We start from the raw sequence: 26,753 nt of genomic DNA on the forward strand, positions 1-26,753 counted from the left end.
CTATTATTTTCTCTTACTGAATAATATTTAAAAGTTGTCGGAAGACCTTTTGTAAAGTTTTCAACGAAGAAAACAGTATGACCAAATAACGCTTAAGTTCTTTCCCTTCCACGAAGCCCTCTACAATGACGTCTCCCAGTCCTTCTCCCGTCGGAAGGTCTAATTAAATAAGAACCCTCCGCCTGAATCCTCCTACCAATCAATCAATCGTTTAGTTTGAAGGGGAGCCTGGGAAAGGCCACATTTTGACCAAAAGAATGTAGCCCTTCGTAGTTACCCAAACGTTGGGAGAGGGACTTTCAAAAGTGGCGGCCTTACTTTCCGAGCACACGCCAGGCTTCACGTTCTGATGAGAACCTAACCAGGAAAGGACCGCCGTGGCTGCCGAAGGTAAGGGACGAAGGTCCAACTCGGCCGGGGGCGCCGGAGGAGGGAGTGGCTGGCCCGGCGAGGGAAGCTCCCTGCGTTACGGTGGAGTCGGCGACGCGGACCTCGCGGGCACAGAGAAGTCTAACAGGCAGAGAGGCCCGGGGAAGCCAACGTGGACCCCCAGACCTCAAAAAGGAAAAGTCGCGCGAGGCCAGCTCCAGCCCCCCGGCGCCGCACGCCTTCCTACCTGCTCTTCCCGCGTCCCTCCGCGGCGCCTCGTGATGACCTCACCCGCCGGCGCCCAATCCCGGGCCGCGTAGGGCGCCAGGCGCCTCCGCCAAACGGTCACTTCCGGGGCGAGAGGAACCGCGAGCGAGCTGGGCGTGCGCCCTTGCTTCGTGCCCTCAACCCGCATGGCGGGGCCGCGGGCGCGCCTCCCGGAGGCCTCACGAGTCGGGCGGCTCCGGCGCCCGCGCTGAACCGCGGGGGAGGGGCGGGGGACGCCCGAGCGCGGGCGCGTCTGCCCTCAGTGAGGCGGGGCGGCGGCGGACGCCCCGGGGCAGGGGCGGGAGTGGCGGAGGCGACGGCGGTGAGCCGTGAAAGGGGCGGTGAGCGCAGCTCCGGGTTCTAGGCGAGGCTTGGCCTCCCCAGCAGAGACGGGGGGAAGCGGCGGCGGTGGCGGCGGCCCTCGGGCCGGCTGGTGAGGCGATGGCGGCGCCGGCCCCGGGGGCTGGGGCAGCCTCCGGCGGCGCGGGCTGTGGCGGCGGCGGCGGCGGCGGCGGCGGCGGCGCGGGCGCCGGCTCGGGCTCCGGGTCCGCGGGCGCCGGGGGCCGGCTGCCCAGCCGGGTGCTGGAGTTGGTGTTCTCCTACCTGGAGCTGTCCGAGCTGCGGAGCTGCGCGCTGGTGTGCAAGCACTGGTACCGCTGCCTGCACGGCGACGAGAACAGCGAGGTGTGGCGGAGCCTGTGCGCCCGCAGCCTGGCCGAGGAGGCTCTGCGCACGGACATCCTCTGCAACCTGCCCAGCTACAAGGCCAAGGTGAGGGAGCTCGGGGCCACGCCGCAGCCCCCGGCCCGCGCTCAGTGCCTCCCAGCGCAGCTTGAGTCGGGCGCCTGGCTTCCCCATCCCTCCCGCCTTCCCGGGGACCAGTCAGTGCCTTCCCTCACCTTCCCCCTCCATAAACATCTCTTCGGATTCAAGTTCGGCTCCTTACCCACTCCACTTCCGTGATACTTTTTAAAGGACCAGATGGTACCGTTTCCATCACTCATTCTACTTTTCATAGCCTTTCCCTTTAAAGACAGACCACCCTATTGTTGTACCTTCAATACGCTCATCTTTTTTTTTTTTTTTTTTTCCCTCTTCCCGTGCCCTCCAAATAGGCTTTATTAGATCTTCCTGCTTTGGCACTTCGGTTTTCACGCTCACATGCACCTAACCTTTCCCGAAATCTGATTTATAATCATTTTTTCCTTTTATTTTCCCCCGGGTTCTCTAATTCTTTCTGCTATGTTTCAGGCTCATAAGTTTGTGTGGTCCTGGGCATTCTGCTACCTCTCAGGATATCCATGGGCATCGCTTAACCATCAAAATACTGCCTTGTCCCACTATTATTGGCTACTTCCTTGCCAACTTCTTCCTAGTTCCACCTTGATTGTGTGTCTCTTTAATTCTATTTGTCATAGAATTCCGGTTTTGTTGCATTCCCCCCTCCTCCCTTAGTTTATTGTGCATATTCCTGCCTTCTTCATATGCAAATAAAAATGTCAAGTAACAGGTATGGTTGGGCTGAGAGGACATTGACGCTCTGAGTTTGAGTAATGGAGAATTTGACCTAGGTAAGGAGGTCAGGGAAGGCCTTCTCTAAAGAAATAATGATAAACTGAGACTTGAAGGATAAGGATATGTAAGCCAAGGAGTGAGAAGAGCCTGTTGGGGGAGAACCTCCTGAGTATGAGGTACACAAATACATCAGTGTGGCTGGAGTATAGAGAGCAAAAGTGAGACAGGTTTGAGATAAGATGGAAGAGGTAGACTGGGGCTAAACTATAGGGAAGTCATTCTGAAGTGTAAGCCAGAGGGGGTTAGGCGTGTGGGGATTGATGATATGATTAGTTTGCATTTTTTAAGAGGTTATTTCTAACTTCAGTATGGAGCACGGGTTGGAGGGAACCTTAGAAATATGGGTAGGTCAATTAGGAAGTAGGTAATGGAGCAGATGAAGAGAAATTTAGGAGAGATTTAGGAAGTAAAATCTACAGGACTTAGCAGTAGATGTGAATTAGGGGTGAGGAAGAGGGAGGTGCTAAGGATGACTCCTAGATATCTGGCTTACATAATATAGGGATCACCTGGGCTAGATTTGCAGGACTAAGAATTAGTTCCGTTTGGGTAGAATAGAATTGACTGTGTTTGAGATATCCACGAGATTTCAGATAGGCACCGGTTACAGTTTGGAGCTTAGAGGCGAGGCTAAATAGAAAAGTTTCATTTGATTGAATTAAAATAGTGGGAAATATGATTGTAAAGGTAAGCTGAAATGATGTATATCATGGAGGTCCTTGAAATATAGCCTTGAGTCTATTAGTATATAGTTTGGGCTTTGTTCTACATTGGGAAACCACAGATGTTTGAATGGAGGAGTACCAAAATAAGAGCTGAGCTTTAGGAAAACTTGGCTATAAGATGAATTGGAGAGGACAGGGGTTAGTGCCTATACCAGAGGTACTTAAGACAAGTATATAGAACAAATGTATGAACAAGTGTATAGAGGAGAGAAGGGGATGGTTGGGAGAGCTGTTGCAGAGAACAGATCCACATAGGTGGACAGCTAACTGACTGGCTGAGTGAGATGAAGAAGGAAGAGTCAGACAGGATTTCCAGGGAGTCTGGTAACTGAAAGAAGGATGGGAACAGGCTTGAGATAATATAAAACTGGAAAGTATTTGGAGCTGTTAATCTCTTTAGGATTTGTCTTCTTTTTCAAAGTTCATATTTTCCATGTCACCTAATAGCATCAATTATTCCAGTCATACTTAGCATCTAACTATAATTCTTCAAATTTCAGACTTAGGTCCTAAAGTAGGTCTTAAAGCTGTTAGCCATAATGTACAGTCCAGGTTGTGCCTGAGACTTGGGACAGGAACTATATATTGTTTTTATTTATTTATTTATTTATTTATTTTTTAAAAATATATTTTATTGATTTTTTACAGAGAGGAAGGGTGAGAGATAGAGAGTTAGAAACATCGATGAGAGAGAAACATCGATCAGCTGCCTCCTGCACATCTCCCACTGGGGATGTGCTCGCAACCCAGGTACATGCCCTTGACCGGAATCGAACCTGGGACCTTTCAGTCCGCAGGCCGACGCTCTATCCACTGAGCCAAACCGGTATTGGCTGTTTTTATTTATTTATTTGTGTATTTTTCAATTTCTGAATTTTTTAGTATCCATCTCTAAAAGATAAGGACACTTAACATAATCACAATATCATTACATCTCCAAACTATAAAGAAACTAACAGTAATTCCTTAATATAAAAAAATACAGTGTTCAGATTTCCAATTGTCTCATAAATGTTAAATATTTATTTTTAATTTTCACTTTATTTAACCAAGATCTATATAATGTTCCAATGGCAAACAGTTGACATGTCTCTTAAGGCTACCTCAGTCTATAAATTCACCCTCCATCTCCCCATCTCTCATTCCTGCAACTTATTTATTGAAGAAATCAGGTCATGCCCTGGCTAGTATGTTAAGTGGTTAGAGCATCGGCCCTTGGACCTAAGGGTCTCATGTTCGATTCCTGGCCTAGGTCATGTACCTGGGTTGCAGGGTCAGTCCAACCCCTCGGGCTCATGCAGGAGGCAACCAATTGATGTGTCTCTCTCCATGTTTCTCTCTCTTCCACCTCCCACCCCCCCATCCCTTCCTCCTTTCACTCTCTCTAAAAAGAAAAACAAAATCAATGGAAAAATATCCTCGGGTGAGGATGAACGAAAAATAAAAACAAACAAACAACGTTGTCAAGCCCTGGCCAATGTGGCTCACTTTGTTGAGTGTTGTCCCTTGAACCTAGAGGTCGCCGGTTGGATTCCTGGTCAGGGCACATGCCGGGGTTTCAGGCTTGATCCCCAGTAGAGTGTATGCAGGAGGCAGCCGATCGATGTTTCTTTCTCTGCATCTCCCTTCCTCTCTCTCTAAAATCAATGAAAACATTAAAAAAAAAAAATCAGGTAATTTACCCTATAGTTTCCCTTGGTCTGAATTTTGCGTATTTTATTCCCATGGTGTTGTTTAACATGCTCTTCTGTCCTCTGTATTTCCTAGAGGTTTGATCAGTTTAGGTTAGATTAAGCTTCTTGCAAGGTGTTTTTTACTAGAATCAAGTGGTTGGGGTGTGTTCAGAATTGTGTTGTATGATGCAGACTATGGTGGGTAGGGGAGAGAGAGAGATTAGGGAGATTGGGTGATCCCGGTTAAGAATAGTTTCATGAAAGTGGTAAGATTGGGGCTGATCTTAGAGCAGCGGTTCTCAACCCGTGGGTTGTGACCCCTTTGGGGGTCGAACGACCCTTTCACCGGGGTCACCTAAGACCATCGGAAAACACATATATAATTACATATTGTTTTTGTGATTAATCACTATGCTTTAATTACGTTCAATTTGTAACAATGAAATTGGGGGTCACCACAACATGAGGAACTGTATTAAAGGGTCATGGCATTAGGAAGGTTGAGAACCACTGTCTTAGAGGATATGTGGGAGGAGGAAAGCAGGTATGATATTACAGACAAGGAAAATTAACACAAAATTAGAAAGGAAAATAGGAGGAACCAGATCTGAAGGGCTTTGAAAGCCAGACAGACGAACTTATAGTTGATATGGTCGTCAATGGAACTATCAAAAGTTACTGAACTGGGATGAGATGTAATAAGGATGCTATTTTAGAAAGACAGGTCGTTAGAGCATCGACCCATGTACTGAAGAGTCAAAGGATCTATCCCGGTCAAGGGCACGGACCTTGGTTATGTTCTCAATCCTGGGCCCCAACCGGTTGGGGCGTGTGGGGATGGATGGTAACCAATCACATCAATGTTTCTCTCTCTGTCTCTCCCCCTCCCTTCCAGTCTCTCTAAAAATCAATGGAAAAGAAAGTATCCTCAGGTGAGGATTATTAAAAAAAGTAAGTAAGTAAATAAATAAATAAAAATAAACTAGCTTCCCTTTCCTATGAAAAAAGAAAAGTCTGGGAAGAATTCAGGTAAAGGGTTAAGGACTGAGGCTGGAGAGATTGGGAGGGGTAGAATGGTCACCAAAAATGTTAAAATGAAGGATCAGTCCTGGGTAGTAGGAAAATGTCATATACTTTTGAGAAAGAGGTTGTCAACAGTGTCAGTGTGGCGAAGAGAATAAGGATAGAGAAAATGAAATTGGTATTTACAAGAATTAGGGATAGGCATAGTTGCATATTAATGAAATTTTTTATAATGCGTTGATTGTCTTTATGGTAATCTCGTGAGTTATTTGGGCAATAGTTAATATTTTGGGGTTGTTTTACTCCTTCTTTAATCCTGTTTTGATCTTTCAGGTTTTTAAAAGTTTGTTATAAATAGGAACAGGTAGGAAAAAAATGTAGGAATACTTCAGTTTTACAGCCTCTATGTAAACATGGGATATCTGAAATAAGCAGGTTAGTTTGTTTTTTATTAAATCTCTCTGCTCTGGAATACAACAGTAAAACCTGAAGTACTGTCTGCTAATAGTAAGTGAACAGTACATGAGGGGCCTGGATACCTGACTTCTCTTTGGGGCTCTTTCTCTAATTATTTATTTTTAACTAATTTATTTAAATATTTTATTTATTTTTTAAAATCCTCACCTGATGATATACCTCCATTGATTTGAGAGAGAGAAAGAGAGAGAGAGAGAGAGAGAGAGAGAGAAGAGGAAAACACCGATCGGTTGCCTCCCGAACTCACCCCAACTGGAGATTGAACCCACAGTCTTGGTATGTGCCCCAACTGGGAATCAAACGTGTGACCCTTTGGGTTGACACTTTAACCAACTGAGCCACACCTGCCAGGGCATCTAGCTATTGACTTTTAGTTATGAGAGAGGGACTAGGTGACCTTTAAGGCCCGTCCTAGTGCTGAAATTCTGTGATTCTGGAGTTGATTTCTCAGGTTTACTAAAGCAATAGGTCCCAGCCTTTGGCTGTTTTTGGGTAGTTTGAACAAAGTAGAAATTTTTTTTAAAAAAGCCAAAAGCGGACACATAAGTAATACCGTAATCAATAAAGAAAATAAAAAAAATAAAATAAGAGGGGGGGGGGAGCCAAAAGCTTTAAATGATTAAAACATGAAAAATTGTTATTATTTGTACAGAGTAGCAATTTTTATGCTATCTTTATTTTGGAAGCTTAAAAAAACTGGTAATTACTGAAGGTTAACTAACCTTTCCTATCAGGGGAAGCTGTGCTGGGGTCTAGCCCCAACGGGTCCAGGGATCCCCAAAGGTGTGGACGGAGTCGGCGATGAAGGAATGACATGGAGACTGGGTTCAGTTCATCAGCATAGCGAGGTTCTCCCTCCAGGATCTCCAGCCAAGTTTTGTCCAAGACCTCCAGTGAAGTTCTGGCTAGGATCCAGCCAAGTTCTGGTCAGGATCTCCAGCCAGGTTCTGTAGCCATGTTCTCTTGCTAGGTTCTCCATCCAGCTTCTCCAGCCAGGTTCTCCAGCCAGGTTCTAGCCAGGTTTGGTCGCCATGTTCTGTCTAGGTTCTCCAGCCAAGATCTGTAGCCAGGTTCTGTCCAGGATCTTTTGCCATGTTCTCTTGCTAGGTTCTGTCTCTAGGTTCTGTCTAGGATCTCCAGCCAAGTCCTGTCTCTTGGTTCTCTCTCTAGGTTCTCTCACTTGTTGTCTTGTTACATCTGTATTTATACCAGTTGATTTTAATCCTGTCAATTTCTATTGCAAAGGTTAGGGCGTTTCTTATCTCCATTCCAGGGAGTAAAAATTATGTAGCTTAAGGGTGATTGTTTGTAGTTAAAGTGATTAACTACCCGCCTGGCACTTAGTTAAGAGGTTTTATCCCCTCCTTAACTTCAGGGAAAAATCCCCACCTGGGAAAACAACCTTTCTCGGAGAGGTGACCTTGGTTAAAACACATAGCACTAAAGGGAGCAAACATATTAAAAACAGTATGCCATATACGCCAGGTCCCTTGAAACATATGCTGTGCAGATGTTTCTTCTCTGCAGCGACTGTGTCAAGCAGCAAGGATGGACTGGCTCCCGGCAAAGCTGTTCTGAATAGCTATCTCTTTATAAGTTCTAGTGGTTGAATTTAGATGCTATCTAGGAGATTATTTGATTTGGTAAAATGAGAGTGGTGCTGTCTCAGTGTATGACTAATACCTAGCCAGGAGGCTGAGGATCTAATATCGTTTGTGGTTATTAAAATTTTTCAAAACTTTAGAGCTGTTATGACTAAGTTCTCTCTTTTACTTAACATATTCTTTTTAGTTGACAGGATTGCCAACATAAAAACTGTGCATCTCAATTTTTTGATATAAAAATAATTGAATATAAACTAGAGTAGAGAAAATAGTTTAATGAACCTCCCTATACCTATCACCAAGCTTTACCAATGATTAATTCATAGATAATCTAGTTTCATGTTTACCCTACCCATCTCCTATTCCAATCCTGGATATTTCAAAGCAGTTCCCAGATATCATTATGTTATGTATAAACATTTCAATATCATCTCTAAAGTATATGGATTATTGTATATAACATCTTTTGATATTTTAAGAAGTCTATTTGGAGAAATACCACGGGTTAGAATTTTAGTCAGAAATGAAACAGTTGGCAGTTATTTTAAATGTTAGGTTAGTGTCCCATCCTGAAACTGTCTGCTAATAGTAAGTTATGAGAGAGGGACTAGATGACCTTTAAGGCCCGTCCTAATGCTGAAATTCTTTATTAAAGGTCACCTAGTCCCTCTCTCATAGCCATTTTTTGAAATGTTTATTATATTACTTAAAAATATGTAACTTTATTATTTAAAAACACATAGCCTGAGGTTTGGGTACTTTCAATTTTTATTTATTCCTCACCCGAGGACATGCATTGCTTTTAGAGAGAGGGAGGGAAGGAGGGAAGGAGGGGGGTCGAGAGAAAAAGAGACATTGATGTGAGACAGAACATCGATCAGTTGCCTCCCATACATGCCCCAACCAGGAATTGAATCTGTAGCCTAGGTCTGTGCTCAAACTGGGACTCGAACCCGCAGCCTTTCTGTGTGCAGAATGACATGCCAACCAACTGAGCCACATCGGCTAGGGCTGGGTACCTTTTAATATTTAAGAAAAACCAAACTTCTATTTTTTGGTCTGTTTTTCATCTTTTCAGGTACGTGCTTTCCAGCATGCCTTCAGCACTAATGACTGCTCCAGGAATGTCTACATTAAGAAGAACGGCTTTACTTTACATCGAAACCCCATTGCTCAGAGCACTGATGGTGCAAGGACCAAGATTGGTTTCAGTGAGGGCCGCCATGCATGGGAAGTGTGGTGGGAGGGCCCTCTGGGCACTGTGGCAGTGATTGGAATTGCCACAAAACGAGCCCCTATGCAGTGCCAAGGTTATGTGGCACTGCTGGGCAGTGATGACCAGAGCTGGGGCTGGAATCTGGTGGACAATAATCTACTACATAACGGAGAAGTCAATGGCAGTTTTCCACAATGCAATAATGCACCAAAATATCAGGTGAGAAACTAGGTATTTTCTTAGATGTGGGCCTTTGTCAAATCATGTCTTAATTTGTTTTAAATTTACAAAATTTTATACAGTGGCTTTGTATGTCCTTTTTGGTAATTTTTTATTAAATAGTGTAACTGGCCTTTCTCTGCTAGTCTAATAAGTTTTTAATATCTCTATATTTGTTTCCTAATACATATTCAACCTTGAGCAGTTCATTTTTGCTCTAAATCAGGCGTTGGCAAACTTTTTCTGTACAGGGAGGGCCAGATAGTAAATATTTTAAGCTTTATGGTCTGTATGGTCTCTGTCACAACTATTCAACTCTGTTTTTAAAGCACAAGAGCAGCCATAAATAATATGTAAATGAATGAGCATAGCTGTGTTTCAATAAAATCTTATTTATAGGCTGTAGGCTAGATTTGGCTCAGGGGCCATAGTTTGCCAACTTGTGCTCTAGATTGTCATCTTTCCTTTATGGCACATCCAAATCTGCTTTTTCTAGACGTCTCACCCCCCTGATGCACCTGTGTGCATGCACACACATATCCTCTGCTGCTTAGTAATCTGTGGATTCAAAGCCTCTGGGTGTGTCAGTAATTTCTATAAAGACTGGCAAGATCAGGCAAACTTCTGCATTTTAAAATTCTTTTCATCTTAGCCTTGTATCATATTTATGTTATTTTAGGGTCAAAATTATAGTTTCTATTTGTAAAAGCTATATGATTCCCATAGGTCTAAAACAGTAATCTGATAAGAAATTATAAATTTTAAGGAATTATAGATTGCATATTTCAGAAAAACATGTGGCTTGAAAGCTCTAGCCTCAGTAATAACCTCAAGTCAGGGATACTAAAGTAGAAGAACTAAGAAATATATTCTGTTTCCTGAGGTAGAAAACCCTGGAAGGATTTTTTTTCATAGAATTCTTCACTGTGCTTTTAGGCTCTAAGGAGAAGAGTGTCTGGACTTTGGCGATAAAATCCTGTGACTAGCCTTGTGGTGATTTTGTAGTGAAACACTTTTGGTCTTTGCTTTTCAGAGAACATACTCTGTATGATTTTAATTCTTCTAAATTTATTGAGGCTTGTTTTAGTCCCAGCATATGATCTATCTTGATGAGTGTTCCATGTGTGCTCGAAGAGAACATATATTCTGTTGTATGGAATATTCCACAAATGACATTTAGGTCAAGTTGATTGATAGTGTTCAATCTTCTATATCCTTACTGATTTTTCCTTCTACCTGGTCTATCATTTATAGAGAGTAGTGTTGAAATTTCCACTATACTTGCTAATTTTTTTTTTTCAGTTCTGTCAGTTTTTGCTGTCTCTTCTTAGGTGCACATACATACATATATACTTATCATTGTTATATCTCCCAGTTTGACTAACTATTATCATTATGAAATGACCTTCTTTGACTCCAGTAATATCCCTTGTCTTTTTTCTTTTTCTTTTTTTTTTTTACTTTTAGAGAGAGGAATGGAGAAGCTTAGAGAGATAGAAATATCTATGAGAGAGACACATTGATCGGCTGCCTCCTGCACGCCTCCTACTGGGGATTGAGCCCAAAACCCAGGCACATGCCCTAACTGGGAATTGAACCAGGGACCTCTTGGTTCATAGGTCAATGCTCAACCACTGAGGCACACCAGGCGGGCAATATTCCTTGTCTTTAAGTCTATTTTTCTATTTTGTCTGATATTAATATAGCCACTCGAACTTTCTTACACTTACTAACGCTTACTTTCTTTTTTTTTTTTTTTTTTATCTTTATTGTTCAGATTATTACATTTGTTCCTCTTTTTTCCCCCCATAACTCCCCTCCTTCCAGCTCCCACCCCACCCTCCACCCTCACTCCCCACCCACTGAGTTCATCCATAGGTGCATGATTTTTGTCCAGTCTCTTCCCGAATCTCCCATTCCCCTTTCCCCCCCAAGAATAGTCAGTCCATTCCCTTTCTATGTCCCTGATTCATTATAGTCACCAGTTCATTCTGTACATCAGGTTATTTATTCACTTGATTCTTAGATTCATTTGTTGATAGATGCATGTTTGTTGTTCATAATTTGTATCTTTACCTTTTTCTTCTTCTTCCTCTTCTTAAAGGATACCTTTCAGCATTTCATATAATACTGGTTTGGCGGTGATGAACTCCTTTAGCTTTTCCTTATCTGTGAAGCTCTTTATCTGACCTTCAATTCTGAATGATAGCTTTGCTGGATAAAGTAATCTTGGTTGTAGGTTCTTGGTATTCAGCACTTTGAAAATTTCTTGCCATTCCCTTCTGGCCTGCAAAGTTTCTGTTGAGAAATCAGCTGACAGTCGTATGGGTATTCCCTTGTAGGTAATTGAGCTTCTTTCTCTTGCTGCTTTTAAGATTTTCTCTTTGTCTTTTGCTCTTGGCATTTTAATGATGATGTGTCTTGGTGTGGTCCTCTTTGGATTCCTTTTGTTTGGGGTTCTCTGCGCTTCTTGGACCTGTAAGTCCATTTCTTTCACCAGGTGGGGGAAGTTTTCTGCCATTATTTCTTGAAATAGGTTTTCAATATCTTGCTGTCTCTCATCTTCTGGCACTCCAATGACTCTGATATTAGACCGCTTAAAGCTGTCCCAGAGGCTCCTTACACTATCTTCACACTTTCGGATTCTTTTTTCATTTTGCTTTTCCAATTGGGTGTTTTTTGTCGAATCTTTGGTTTGATTATTGTACTCCTCTGGTCTGCTATTGGGTATAATATTCTTTATTTCAGTCCGTGTATGCTTACTTTCTAATTTCTTTATCGTAGCATCGAGGGTCTCATTAGTTTTCGTGAGGTTCTGCACAAATTTATGGCAAGCCCTCAAAATTGCGATTCTTAGCTCCATATCCTCCATTTCTGTCATGTTTTTTTGTCTCCGCATCTTTTATGCTTTCTTGGTGCACCCCCTTGTGGTCTCTGTGCGCAGTCTTGTTCTAGCCAAGCCTTAATTGTTGTAGTTAACACTAGGGGGATTTGACCCTCAGGCCGGCTGGCTATAGTAATCAGCTGTGCGGAAAACTCTGTCTTCTGGGGAGGCGCTAATCCAGCCTTTGCCTGAGGCGATCAGCAAATGGCTGTGCGCAGGCTTTGGGCGGGGCGGGATCAACAGGGCGGGCGGAGGGAGCAGTTATGGCCACGCTCAGTCCCGTTCCCAGAGGCTCTGCTTCTCAGAACCCCGGCAGCCGCTGCAAACCTCGGAGAGAAAGCTGCCCTCAGGTTCCAACTGATGCCGGGTAATCCCGCTTCTCCCGTTTGAGTCTGGGTCCCTAGAGACTCGCCCGGATCTGGAGCCCAGAGTCTGAGACTCAGTCCCGACAGAAAACGACAACCGCGCCCTCAGCCACCAGCCCGCTTTCGCGCGCACCTTGGTACCTTTGTATTTTCCACACTGCGCCGCCTCTGAGCCTCGATTTGCTGTTCTCTTTCCTTCTAGTTGTAGAGTCTCTCTTCAGCCAGCCTTCCTGTGGTTCTGGGTGATGTCCGTTCAGTCTTTTAGTTGTATTTTTGAAATGGTTGTTTGCGGCAGCGGTCTCCGGTGTTTACCTACGCCGCCATCTTGGTCGACCTCTCTTGGATTCTTTTTTCATTATGCTTTTCCAATTGGGTGTTTTTTGTCGAATCTTTGGTTTGATTCTTGCACTCCTCTGGTCTGCTATTGGGTATAATATTCTTTATTTCAGTCCGTGTATGCTTACTTTCTAATTTCTTTATCGTAGCATCGAGGGTCTCATTAGTTTTCGTGAGGCTCTGCACGAATTTATGGCAAGCCCTCAAAATTGCGATTCTTAGCTCCATATCCTCCATTTCTGTCATGTTTTTTTGTCTCCGCATCTTTTATGCTTTCTTGGTGCACCCCCTTGTGGTCTCTGTGCACAGTCTTGTTCTAGCCAAGCCTTAATTGTTGTAGTTAACACTAGAGGGATTTGACCACCAGGCCGACTGGCGGTGGAAATCAGCTGTGGGAAAACTTCAGTCCTCAGGGGAGGTGCTAGTCCAGCCCTTGCCTGAGGCGGTCGGCAAATGGTTGTGCGCAGGGCTTGGGCGGGGTGGGCTCAACAGGGCAGGGGGGAGGGAGCAGCTATGGCCGCTCTCAGTCCGTCCCCAGGGGCTCTGCCTCTCTGTCCCAGCAACCGCTGCAAACCTCGGAGGGGCCGTAGCCAGACAGTCCCGCTTCTCCCGTTTGAGTCTGGGTCCCTAGAGACTCGCCCGGATCTGTAGCCCAGAGTCTGAGATTCGCTCCTGATTGAAAACGACAATCACGCCCTCAGCCGCCAGCCCGCTTTGCGCGCGCACCCTCACCACCGCACCGCCGTACCTTTAAATTTTCCACACTGCGCCTCCGCTGAGCCTCGTAATGCTGTTGTTTTTGCTTCTAGTTGAAGAGACTCTCCTCAGCCAGCCTTCCCGTGGTTCTGGTTGATGTCCGCTCTGACTTTTAGTTGTATTTTTGAAGTGGTTGTCCACGGCAGCAGTCTCTGGTGTTTACCTATGCCGCCATCTTTGATTCTCCTCCTAATGCTTACTTTCTTGTGCAAGGTGCCTCTTTCCCCCATTCCTTTACTTTCTTTTTTTAAAAAAATTTATCTTTATTGTTGAAAGTATTATAGATGTTCCCTCCCCCATTCACCCCCCCCCACTCCACTTCCTTCCCCTCCCTAGGCCTTCCCTGCACTATTGTCTATCCATGGACAATGCATATATGCATGTAAGTTCATTGCTTAATCTCTTACCACTCTCCCCCCTGCCCCTTCCAAAATAGGTTTTTTGTTCCTTGGTCTATTTTGTTCATTAGATTCCACATGTAAGTGAGATCATGTGATACTTGTCTTTCTTTGACTAGCTTATTTTGCTTAGCATAGCACTCTCCTGGTCCCTCCATACTGTCTCAAAGGGTAAGAGATCCTTTTTTTTATAGCTGTATAGTATTGCATGGTATAAATGTACCACAGGTTTTTAATCCCTTTATCTACTGATGGGCACTTGGTCTGTTTCCAGATGTTAGCTATTGTAAATAATGCTGCTATGAACATAGAGGTGCATATATTCTTTCTGATTGGTGTTTCAGGCTTCTTAGGATGTATTCCTAGAAGTGGCATCACTGGGTCAAATGGCAGTTCCATTATTAAGTTTTTGAGGAAACTCCACACTGTTTGCCATAGTGGTTGTAGCATTCTGCATTCTCACCAGCAGTGTACCAGGGCTCCTTTTTCTCCACATCCTTGCCAGTACCTGTTGTTTGTTGATTTATTGATGGTAGCCATTATGGCAGGTATGAGGTAGTACCTCATTATCATTTTAACTTGCATCTGATAATTAGTAATGTTGAGCATTTTTTCATATGTCTCTTGGCCATTTGTATGTCCTCTTTAGAGAAATGTCTGTTCAGGTCTTCTGCCCATTTAAAAAATATATATATATTATTGATTTCAGAGAGAGAGAGAGAGAGAGAGAGAGAGAGAGAAACATCAATGATGAGAGAGAATCATTGATTGGCTGCCTCCTGCACACTGCACACTGGGGGTCGAACCTGCAACTCAGGCATGTGCCCTGAATGGGAATCAAACCGTGACCTCCTGGTTCATAGGTCGACACCCAAACATTGAGGCACCCTGACCGGGTTGTTTGTCTTCCTTTTGTTCAGTTGTATGAATACTTTATATACTTTGGAAATTAACCCCTTATCAGATGTATCATTGCCAAATATGTTCTCCCATACAGTGGGTTTCCTTTTCAAGTTGATGATGGTTTCTTTTGCTGTACAGAAGCTTTTTATCTTGATGTGGTCCCATTTCTTTATTTAATATTTTGCTGCCTATGCTTTCTTCTGGGATTTTTATGGTTTCACGAGTTATATTTAAATCTTTTATCCATTTTAAGTTTATTCTTGTGTATGGTGTAAGTTGGTGGTCTAGTTTCATCATTTTGCATGTATCTGTCCAGTTATTCCAACACCTTTATTGAAGAGACTGCCTTGACTTCATTGTATGTTCTTGTTACCTGACAAATTGCTTGCCTGCATTTCACTTAGTTCCTTTTCTGGCAATTCCTTCTTTTCTTTCATGTCGGGGTTGTTTCTTTGTCTCCTTTTTTTGCTGTCCCTTTGTATTTTTTCCCATGTATTAGATCAAACTGTTATGGGTCCCAGTGGGTTGGTCTTATGTAGTAATTGTTTTGTGGGACCCAGTGATTCAATCTCTTAGATCTCCTGAGCTGGGTGCTTTAGGAATGTCCCTTGTGTGAGTTATTTGAGTTCTGTTGTAATTGGGTCTTGAATGTTGTCCTGTTCATGAATGGAATCTCCTCTCAGGCTGGCTGACTGTGAGGCTTACCCCCAACCACATCGTACGAGCCCTAGTGGAGGTGCTGACAGAACAGAACAAAACACAACAAAATAGTCCTAGCCAGTGTCTCAGTGGTTAGAGCATTGGCCTGTGGAATGAAGGATCGAAGGTTCAATTCTGGTCAAGGGCACGTACCTCTGTTACAGGTTTGATCCCTGGCCCCAGTAGGGGCACGTGCGGGAGAAACCAGTCGTGTCTCTCTCACATCAATATTTCTCTCTCTGTCTCTCACCTTCCCTTCCATTCTCTCTCAAAAATCAATGGAAAAAAATATCCTTGAGTGAGGATTAACAACAGCAAAAAACACAACAAACAAAATAAAAAGATACACAAGACCCCTATAACAACAACAAAAGGAACCACAAAAGAAGAAAGAATTAGGTAAGAGAAAAGAGAGCAAGAATGATAGAAGAAAACCAAGAAAAAAATATAAGGAGAAAAAAAGGGAAGAAAAGGGATATGAAAGGGCAGAGATAAAATAAAGAAAATCAGAGTAAAGAATAGGGGAAGGATATGGTATAAAAGAGAAAAGGAAGAAAGCTATTTGAAAAGGAAATAGAGGAGAGAGCAGATAGACCAAAAAATAAGAAAAGGAAAAAAAGATGAGAAAGCAGGAGGAAGGGGAGAAAATAGAGTAAGAAAAGGGAAGAGAAAAATTAGATATATGATTAAGACCCTGCCCTGGAGGAGAATCGAAGATGGCAGCATAGGTAAACACCGGAGATTGCCGCCGTAAACAACCACTTCAAAAATACAACTAAAAGTCGTAACGGACATCAACCAGAACCACAGGAAGGCTGGCTGAGGAGAGACTCTTCAACTAGAAGCAAAAACAACAGCATTCCGACGCTCAGAGGAGGCGTAGTGTGGAAAATTTAAAGGTACGGCGGTGCGGTGGTGAGGTGGTGCGCGCGCAAAGCGGGCTGGCGGCTGAGGGCGCGGTTGTCGTTTTCAATCAGGAGTGAGTCTCAGACTCTGGGCTACAGATCCGGGCGAGTCTCTAGGGACCCAGACTCAAACGGGAGAAGCGGGACTGTCTGGCTACGGCCCCTCCGAGGTTTGCAGCGGTTGCTGGGACAGAGAGGCAGAGCCCCTGGGGACGGACTGAGAGCGGCCATAGCTGCTCCCTCCCCCCGCCCTGTTGATCCCGCCCGCCCAAGCCCTGCGCACAGCCATTTGCCGATCGCCTCAGGCAAAGGCTGGATTAGCGCCTCCCCAGAAGACAGACGTTTTCCGCTCAGCTGATTCCTACAGCCAGTCGGCCTGGTGGTCAAATCCCTCTAGTGTTAACTACAACAATTAAGGCTTGGCTAGAACAAGACTGTGCACAGAGACCACAAGGGGGTGCACCAAGAAAGCATAAAAGATGCGGAGACAAAAAAACATGACAGAAATGGAGGATATGGAGCTAAGAATCGCAATTTTGAGGGCTTGCCATAAATTTGTGCAGAGCCTCACGAAAACTAATGAGACCCTCGATGCTCGATAAAGAAATTAGAAAGTAAGCATACATGGACTGAAATAAAGAATATTATACCCAATAGCAGACCAGAGGAGCACAAGAATCAAACCAAAGATCCCACAAAAAACACCCAATTGGAAAAGCAAAATGAAAAAAGAATCCAAAAGTGTGAAGATAGTGTAAGGAGCCTCTGGGACAGCTTTAAGCGGACTAATATCAGAATTATTGGAGTGCCAGAAGATGAGAGACAGCAAGATATTGAAAACCTATTTCAAGAAATAATGGCAGAAAACTTCCCCCACCTGGAGAAAGAAATGGACTTACAGGTTCAAGAAGCGCAGAGAACCCCAAACAAAAGGAATCCAAAGAGGACCACACCAAGACACATCATCATTAAAATGCCAAGAGCAAAAGACAAAGAGAAAATCTTAAAAGCAGCAAGAGAAAGAGGCTCAATTACCTACAAGGGAATACCCATACGACTGTCAGCTGATTTCTCAACAGAAACTTTGCAGGCCAGAAGGGAATGGCAAGAAATATTCAAAGTGCTGAATACCAAGAACCTACAACCAAGATTACTTTATCCAGCAAAGCTATCATTCAGAATTGAAGGTCAGATAAAGAGCTTCACAGATAAGGAAAAACTAAAGGAGTTCATCACCGCCAAACCAGTATTATATGAAATGCTGAAAGGTATCCTTTAAGAAGAGGAAGAAGAAGAAAAAGGTAAAGATACAAATTGTGAACAACAAACATGCATCTATCAACAAGTGAATCTAAGAATCAAGTGAATAAATAATCTGATATACAGAAAAAAAAAAAATAAACCAAAAAAAAAAATTAGATATATGAAAGAGAAAATAGAGACTAAAATAATAACAAATAAAGCAGAAAGAAAATAAAAAAAAAAAGAGGAAAAGAAAGTGAAGTGGCATTCATCAGCAGAGATTAGTGCCTCCTGGGAGCTCCCTTTGGATTCTGCTTTTCTGATGATTGCAGCTTTCTGTGTTGTCTGCCAATTCTGAGCTTCCTGGGAGGTACTTAGGTGCTAGTTAACCACTGTCAGGAACTCCGATGCGGCAGCCAGTCAGCTCTGTGATGGGGGAGGTCTCAGTATAGGAACAATAACCCCTGCAGGCACCCCTGTCTGGGAGAAAGGTGTCCCCTCCCACACACACACTTTTTAAAAATATATAGTTTATTGATTTTTTACAGAGAGGAAGGGAGAGGGATAGAAACATAGATCGGCTGCCTCCTGCACACCCCCAACTGGGGATGTGCCCACAACCAAGGTACATGCCCCTGACTGGAATCGAACCTGGGACCCTGTAGTCCGCAGGCCGACGCTCTATCCACTGAGCCAAACCGGTCAGGCCCCTCACACACTTCTTGCTCTGATGCCAGACAATCCAGTTGCACCCTGTATGCTTCTGGATCCCTCTGAGCCGTTGCCCTAGCGCTGGAACTCAGAGAGCAGACTGTGTAAGTTTGTGCACCTGCCCTTTAAGAGGAACTGCTGGGACTCGGGCAGCCTCTGTATCACTGAGCCGCAGTTCCTGCTGGTTTGTACAGCCCGAAGTTATGGGGACTTCTCTTCCCAGCTCTGGAACCCTGGGCTGGAGTCTGGTGTGGGGCTGGGATCCTTGCTTCTCACAGGAGGCCTCTGCAGCTGAGATATCCCTCCCCTTTGAGAAAAATGCCACGTGTGGGTGTGGGACCAGCCCATTTTGCCCCACCCTCCTCCTATCAGTCTCTGTGCTTTCTTCTTTTCTTCTCTAGTTGTAGGACTTCCATTCAGTCAGCTTTCAGGTGGTTCTGAATGATGGTGGTTTATTTTAGTTGTAATTTTGATGTGGTTGTGGGAAGTGGCGAGTACCGCCCTTTACCTCTGCCACCATCTTGGTTCTTCCCCTATTGACTGCTCCCCCCCCCCCCCCCCGCCCGCCCCCCAATAGGAGTTACACTTTACTGTTTCTTTTCATATCCACCAATTTTCAAATTGAAAACTGGATATTGTAGGTTATATGCAGTGATATCTGGAATGTTTTATTCCTCTAGAACTTGCTTTGTCTAAAGAATGTAGGTTTTCTTGTTCTAGCAGGCAGTTAACTTGTCTTGACTCAAACTGTAAACTGTCTCCCCCATAGTGTGCAGCAGCTAATGGCTTTGTTCAATTTTTTTTTTTTTTTTTACTTCTCATTGCTACTTTTTTCAGCCTAGTTCAGTGGTCGGCAAACTGCGGCTCACGAGCCACATGCGGCTCTTTGGCCCCTTGAGTGTGGCTCTTCCTAAGCCTTATTAGGAGTACCCTAATTAAGTTAATAACAATGTACTTACCTATATAGTTTAAGTTTTAAAAAATTGGCTCTCAAAAGAAATTTCAATCATTGTACTGTTGATATTTGGCTCTGTTGACTAATGCGTTTGCCGACCTCTGGTCTAGTTCCTTAGAGGTTTCCTCTGTATCTGTGTAATAAGAGCAATCACACAGAATTGGGCAGGGTTTATTCTCAGATTGTGGGGCTCATCCTCTTAGTGGTTCTGTTGCTTCTAGAGCTCCTACTCTAAGGTTCCAGTTACTCTATCATCTCCAAGTTTTGCCCTCTGACACCTGAAGCTAGTAAGACTTCTGCTTTCTGCTCCCTTTGCTGTGTGCGTGCCGTATACTCAGTCAAAAGTGAAGCAAAGTTGCAAATTTCACCAGGAGTGATACTGTCTTTTTTTCATCTTCTGTAAAATAGGGATAACATCTAGGATTGATATGCAAATAAAGCACACAACAAATACCCAACAAAATATTAACTTTTCATTTTTATTTTTTGTTGTTATTGTTCATGTTTTGTTGGTGGTAGAGATGGTGATGATAATTAGGATGTGTTTAGGTCCGTTAAATGGGGTGATGGTCAAAGGGAGGAAAAAAACAGATGTTAGTAGTTATTGGTGATAGGAAATACAACAAAGGGAAGTATTAATAACAGCAGGAATTCATAATTAGGAAGTATTAAATTGCTATTTTTTATTACAAATGTTAGGACTTTCTGCCTCCAAGTATATAGGTGCAACAACTTTTAATAGATGCAAATTGTAAAGAGAAAAACATCCTCATTTCTTTGCTTATTTTTCTAAATGGGAAAATAACTGAATATATTATGCTTCCAGTTTAGTTTAAAAATCAGTGCTGTTGTTTTTATAATAAGTGTTTCAGATCAGTGCCCACAAAATGACTATTAAAAAGCCTATTCTGATCTTTAGAAACTATGGTCAGATTTGGCTATTCATGACTACACAAGTTCCACATTGTATATAGAACTGCTTTAACTTTAAAGGCTATATAAATATTTCATAGTACACTAGAGGCCTGGTGCATGGATTCGTACACTGGTGGGGTCCTTTGGCATGGCCTGTGCCCTCTTGCAATCCGGGACCCCTCAGGGGATGTCAGACTGCCGGTTTCAACCCAATCCCTGCAGGCCAGGCCAAGGAACCCCACCAGTGCACGAACTCATATGCATATAAGTTCTTTGGTTAATCTCTTCCGGCCTTGCTGGCTCCCCCCTTCCCTTGAGATTCATCAGTCTGTTCCATGTTTCCATGCCTGTGTATTGAGTGTCTTCCCCCTGGTGGTCAGTGCATGTCATAGTCGCTTAGGTTTTTATATATATAGATATGTACTTTTTATTGTAGTAAAATATATACAATGATATCATAATTTTAACCATTTGTAAGTGTATATAATTCAGTGGCATCAAATATATTTACCGTGTTGTATAACCATCTATTATCTATACCCAAAACTTTTTTATCATCTTCAACATAAACTCTGTACTCATTAAAAAAAACTCCCCATTTTTGCCTCTCACCCCCCAGCCTCTGGTAACCTCTGTTCTACTTTCTGACTATGAATATGAACATTCTAGGTGCCTCTTATAAGTGGAATCATACAATATTTGTCTTTTTGTGTCTGATTTATTTCACTTAGCATAATGTTAAAGGTGCATCCATGTAGCATATATCAAAGGTGCATTTTTAAAAAAATATATTTTATTGATTTTTTACAGAGAGGAAGGGAGAGAGATAGAGAGTTAGAAACATCGATGAGAGAGAAACATCGATCAGCTGCCTCCTGCACATCTCCTACTGGGGATGTGCCCGCAACCCAGGTACATGCCTGTGACTGGAATCGAACCTGGGACCTTTCAGTCTGCAGGCCGACGCTCTATCCACTGAGCCAAACTGGTTTCGGCAAAAGGTGCATTTTTTTTTTTTAAATAAGTGATTTCTGGGAAGCAAACCCAGGTCTCATATATATATATATATATATATATATATATATATATATATGTAAAATTATTATTATTATTATTATTTATTTTCAGAGAGGGAGAGAGAGGTAGAAACATCAATGATGAGAGAGTATGATTGATAGGTTGCCTCCTGTTCGCCCCACACTGGGGATCAAGCCCGCAACCCAGGCATGTGCCCTTGACCAGAATCGAACCTGGGACCTTTCAGTCCACAGGTCGACGCTCTATCCACTGAGTCAAACCAGCTAGGGCAAGGTGCCTATTTTTTTATGGATGACTGATACCCGTGTATGTGTGTGTGTATACTATAGAAATTTGAAAAGATTACTTAGATAGCATTTTTTGGGTAAAATATGATACCAAGTTATAGAGTTTAGTGATATTCTTCTTAAGAAAAGCCTTGAAACAAAGAGTAAATAAGATTAGAGGACTGATCCAGGGGACATTTGAATTTTCAGTATTAAATATAGATTCCATGTAAGTCTTAAATTGAAAACAAATCAAGCAGTTATGATGAAATTGATATATATTCTTCTAGAATCTAGAAGTTTCTCCCTGACCAGAAATCTTCTCTTTTGGTTTTTCTAGGTAACATATTCTTAATATTTTCAGCTTGTTTATTTATGTTATGTTTCATTAGCTATGCACTTGATGGTTTTCTTCTCTAATCTTCTTTTGATATCTGTTTGCAGATAGGAGAAAGAATTCGAGTCATCTTGGACATGGAAGATAAGACTTTAGCTTTTGAACGTGGATATGAGTTCCTGGGGGTTGCCTTTAGAGGACTTCCAAAGGCCTGCTTGTATCCAGCAGTTTCTGCTGTGTATGGCAACACAGAAGTGACTTTGGTTTACCTTGGAAAACCTTTGGATGGATGACAGTGGCTTTCTTGGGATGAAAGACAGAGTAGAGGAGATATCTGCTTGTGGAAAGTAAAATCATGAAGTGACAGTGTCATGCATGCATGTCCAAGTAACATCCTGAAAAACACATGAAATTGTTAACTGTAGAAGCAACTCTACAGCAAAGATAATCTTAGTGTTTCCTCTTTCTACTGGGCCAGAAAAATCCTCAGGGTTGCAGTTGGTTGAGTGGGCAGTTGACATATGCATGTTGCAACAGAATTTGTCTCTAAGCTAGCAATGTGTTATTTCCAACTTTTAAGGTGAGATCTTAGAGATGCTGTAAGAGGGATAAGAAGGAAATAGCAAGATTTTAAAGTAGTGTGTTTTTGAAGAAAGACTGGTACTGTTTTACAACTGCCTGTTTTGTTTTGTTTTTTTCAGACCCTTTTTCCCCCAGCCAGCTTGACTATTAGAAAAGTATGAAACTGGTTGGGTTTTATTTAATATTTTTAATATATTGAGAAGCATGGTCTGCTCGGACTGCACTTCTCTAACCGTGAGATGTAAAATTGTGCAGCTATTTTAAAAGTTGTATATACAATATGTGTGTAAAAAAACACAGGACAAAGGGGTTGCTTTGTTCTAGTTCAGTTTCTTAAAAACCACTACATGGTACAAAATTAAAATAACATTTAGGGACAATTAGGTAACTACAAAGAAGAGGATTTTAAGAGGAGGTGTGTTGTATTGGCTCATGTTGTGTTAGATTTGGTTTACAGCTTCCATAGCTATTATAGTCCTTTTTTTTTTAATGATCAAAATTATAAAAATCTTTTAATATACTGGATAAAGGTTGAGGGAAGGCAAATTTCTTTCTAATCACATATGTAATAATAATAATGTCCACATTATAGTATCTGGGTTTGGTTGTGTTTGTTTTTCTTTGGCCTTCTGAGAAAGTGTCTCATAAAAACACAGAATATTGCTATTTGCTCTTATAGGCCTCAAATATGACAGCTGTTAGTCATAGACCTTAGGAAAAGAATTGATTAATGGTCCTTTTATTTTGTAACTTTATACTGCTGTAGATATTATAATTTTTTAAAAATTTCATATTGTTTACAACATGCAACAATCTAAGCCTCAAACTCTTCATTGGGTTATCAAGAAAATGTTTACTCACCCACCTGGAACAGTGCCAACCTGAACCCAGGTTAAGAATGTTCTTAATCTTATTATAGATAATTGCCCCCATGGGACTTGAAATAAAACACCTTATGCTGAAAACTTCAGGTTGGCAATATTTTGAAGGTTTCATTGTAAAAGAGCTTAACATTAATTCCTATTCAGAATTTTTGACTAATAACTGATTTCACTAATACTCTTTCAAATTAATTATCTAACATATGATTTGAGATTTTCTTTTGTTAGAAGAGAAACAGGCATCTTTCTGTATGAAAGTATATATTGTATGGTTTCAGATAAATCTTTGTGATAAGAATTGGCTAAGGCAAGTGGAATCTTTGTACTTTTTTAGGTTATGGTTGTATGTATATTTTGTCTTAAGTCTAATAAAATTAGGGACAGCAAGCAGCTGGCGGGGGGTTTTGGGTTGCTGCTTGAGAGTTAAGGTTATCAGTATCCTATGAAGCAGGGGATTTCAGTCATGAAAAAGATTTATTTTTGTCACGTGACAGGCTTACAAATATTTGTTGTGTGTTTGGTATGTTGCTTAAAGATAAAATCTGTTAAAGATTCTTTTCCATATCCATGTCAAGAAGAAACCTGGAAACCCTATTCAATAGTACAGAGCAAAATTATTTTACATATATTAAAGAGTATAGCTGCTACAGAAATTGATTTTTCTTGCTGTGGAATGACTCAATTTGGTCATTTAAAATTTAATTAAAGAAGAGAACTGGTCAGGATGAAAATTGAACTAGTTAGAAAATTAAAAAGTCCTTTAAGTACTTGTTTCTTTTTCAGATTGTGATACAGCCGATTCCAAGAGCTTTTGCTGAAAGTTTTGTTTATAACTTCTGTTTTGTCTTATTAGTAAACATTTATTTTGTAACGAAGTTTTGAAGGTGCTGAATGGAAAACAGAAACACATGGTTATTGCATATCAAACCTAGAATCAAACAATTGCCTAAATATTTAACAACAAGCTATTCTTATCTCGAAGATTTAAATTCACTAATATCCCATTTGCAAATTTTATAAAATGGAGATTCATATTTAGCACAAGCATTGGGGGAATGAAGAGCCTTCATTTATAACCTGATATATGAATGTGTTACTGGAGACCAATAGTAGCTGTACAGAATAGTAAAACAAACTACTACAGTGTTCAAGGAAATGGAATCTCTTTTTCATTGGTGCTGAGCAGTTAAGTAGAAGACAGTTGCATTGAAGATTGAGTATGAATCATCTAAACCAGTAGTCTCAACCTCAGCTGTACTTTGGAATCGTGTGTCTTGAAAAATTTGATACTTGGGTCTCATACCCTAAGGTTTTGATGTTGGTCTGGTTTATGACGTTACCATAAGGATTAAAAGAATTCTAGATGATTTTCAAATATGTTGCCAAAGTTGAGTTCAAAATTAATGTTAAGTTTTCTCATCTGCCAAAAACAAACAAACAAAATCCTTGCTCCCTCCCTTCACTACCTTACACGAATATTGAGGGTAGAGAAAATAATGTCAAAGGGCTTGTATGATGGATACGAGGTGCTATTGAAAGGCAAAGTAGTAGTTGTATTTCAACTGAAACTATGAGCAGGAAAAATGTATAACTTGAGAAAACAGGAGCATTCTCTAGCTCTTAACTTTAGTGAAGCATGCAATGTGTAAGCAGACATTACTATTACTCTCGTTCATACTATGGTATTCTGTCATACTTGAGATAGGCAGTTCTCATTATCTGCTTTTACATAGGAAAGAAGAAATATTAAGACTTTAAGTCTGTAATGGTGAATGGCTCATAATTAAAACATGTCATACAAAGAAATCTGTGGTTAGTATATATCATTTCACAGTTGCCATTTTTTTCATCATCTGACTTTTGACTGTTAAGCCATTTATTTCATCTCCTTCATTTTATTCATGTAAGTTTAAGTTTAGACTTGAGAAAGCACCTAATGCAAGTAGGTTTTGCCCAGTTGAATACTTAAAAGTCATGGCTCAATAATTAGGCATCTTCTGCAATTCAGATATGGTTTTACCTGGGAAAGAGTTTAGAAAATAACAGCCCTAAACCATATAGTAGGTATTATAATTAACTTTTAATTTAAGTACCCCAATTGCTGTTTATATAGACAGCAATATTAATATTTTTTGATCATTTTAAAAAATGAACAGTTTGAAGAGATAGACACTTAAGGAGTTTTAAATTAGCATTGAGAAGATTACACTCCAGAAATCAAGGCCACCACATTCAGGACCACTTTGAAGCCTTCTTTGAAGGACCAGTCCATACCCAACCCAAATACTATCCTCACAAAGCATTCCTCAGTTGCTATAGCTGAATGTAATCTCTTCCTTGAAATTCCCCTATTTTTATATTTTATCTATACTTAACTCATGCTGTATTACTTTATACCTCATATAAATTTATTTATATTTATTGATTATTTGTTGGTGTCTTATCTCCCCTGAACATCTTAGGACAGGATCAATGATGGACTCTTCTTTATGTCCACATCATCTCAGTCCAATAGGCAGGTGCTCGCATATTTGCTGAAGGAACATATAAAGAACTATGTAGGAAGACAAAAGTTTCTCTGAAATTACAGTCTACAGTAAGAAAAGATAGATGAGAAAGAAATTCTGTGTCCTGTCCAAGTGAAGCACAAAAGAAAATGATGCAACTCTGAGGCTAATAAGGAAGAAGTAATGACTGTGAACATTTTAGCCATTTCCCTTTATTCTTAAATATTGGTAAGCTCTGATTTTTAGTTCTTGGTGTAGATTTAATATTTGTTTAGAATTAAAATTCTGTATTTTAATTTTTGAAATTCTGTTATTTTGCTTTGGTTTCATAATAAAAAGTTTAAAAAAGTTTAACCACCTGTGATTGCTTACATTTAAAACAAAGAACTTTATACATTAGTCAGAAAGAAAAACGGGAACCTTAATAATCAAATCTAATGGAATTTACCTACAAATTCCATGGCTTTTAATACTGGAATCTACATTTCCCTTGTTTAGAGTGGAACGTAGATAGGGAGTAGTAATTCACTAGGATCCTGTTCATCTATTGTCTCCACCCCCAGCTAACAGTTGTTTGACAATGTGGTAGTTTGCCAAGAGTAATAAAGAGACTGGCATGGCTGACCAAATGGCCCCTGTGATCCAAAACCTTATGAGAGAATCAGTTGATCATGTTGCTAAAAGTTGCTTGATGTATTAATATGCTAAAATTTATGCAAAGGGTTTTAATTTTCTACAAGAAAAGTGTAAAATTTCTGTATCTTTTTGTTCAGGGACAGCTTTACCAGTCTGTTGTCCTAATTTCTTTTTTGGATCCTCCCCCGAACCATTTGCTTTTTATTTAATGAATTAATTAAAATATTGTTGAGAGCAATGTGTTCCCTACTCTTTATAGTTTGTTAATAGAAGCAGCCCCTCAGGATTT

The 26,753-nt window shown here is 41.4% G+C and overlaps 2 protein-coding genes across 4 annotated transcripts in view; one reads left to right on the plus strand and one right to left on the minus strand.

The window, feature by feature from the left end:
- The window catches only part of WDR53 (WD repeat domain 53), a 26,532-nt gene extending 25,224 nt beyond the window's left edge, over positions 1-1,308 (minus strand). The window contains exon 1 of one of the 3 annotated variants that reach the window (XM_070406476.1): positions 1,240-1,308. The gene's annotated coding sequence lies outside the window, so the exon portion shown is untranslated. Of the gene's footprint in view, positions 1-318; positions 596-616; positions 651-1,239 lie in introns of those variants that run through there. The other 2 variants (XM_070406474.1, XM_070406475.1) reach the window with 2 other exon arrangements.
- Positions 974-26,655, plus strand: FBXO45 (F-box protein 45). The gene is made up of 3 exons (XM_070406478.1): positions 974-1,407; positions 8,792-9,148; positions 21,966-26,655. The coding sequence occupies exons 1-3, from the start codon at positions 1,078-1,080 to the stop codon at positions 22,149-22,151; spliced, it is 873 nt and encodes a 290-aa protein (XP_070262579.1). The 5' UTR covers positions 974-1,077; the 3' UTR covers positions 22,152-26,655.
- Positions 26,656-26,753: the final 98 nt, after the last annotated feature.

The sequence above is a fragment of the Myotis yumanensis genome, unplaced genomic scaffold (assembly GCF_028538775.1).
Source record: "Myotis yumanensis isolate MYYU_CA2020_CCGP unplaced genomic scaffold, mMyoYum1.0.hap1 SCAF_2, whole genome shotgun sequence".
Lineage (NCBI taxonomy): Eukaryota > Metazoa > Chordata > Mammalia > Chiroptera > Vespertilionidae > Myotis > Myotis yumanensis.

Bases quoted from the DNA above. Each gene is read 5' to 3' on its own strand.
- FBXO45 (XM_070406478.1), top strand. From the start codon at position 1,078: ATGGCGGCGCCGGCCCCGGGGGCTGGGGCAGCCTCCGGCGGCGCGGGC. The intron at 1,408-8,791 runs GTGAGGGAGCTC...TCATCTTTTCAG, and splicing joins TGCCCAGCTACAAGGCCAAG to GTACGTGCTTTCCAGCATGC. The intron at 9,149-21,965 runs GTGAGAAACTAG...ATCTGTTTGCAG, and splicing joins ATAATGCACCAAAATATCAG to ATAGGAGAAAGAATTCGAGT.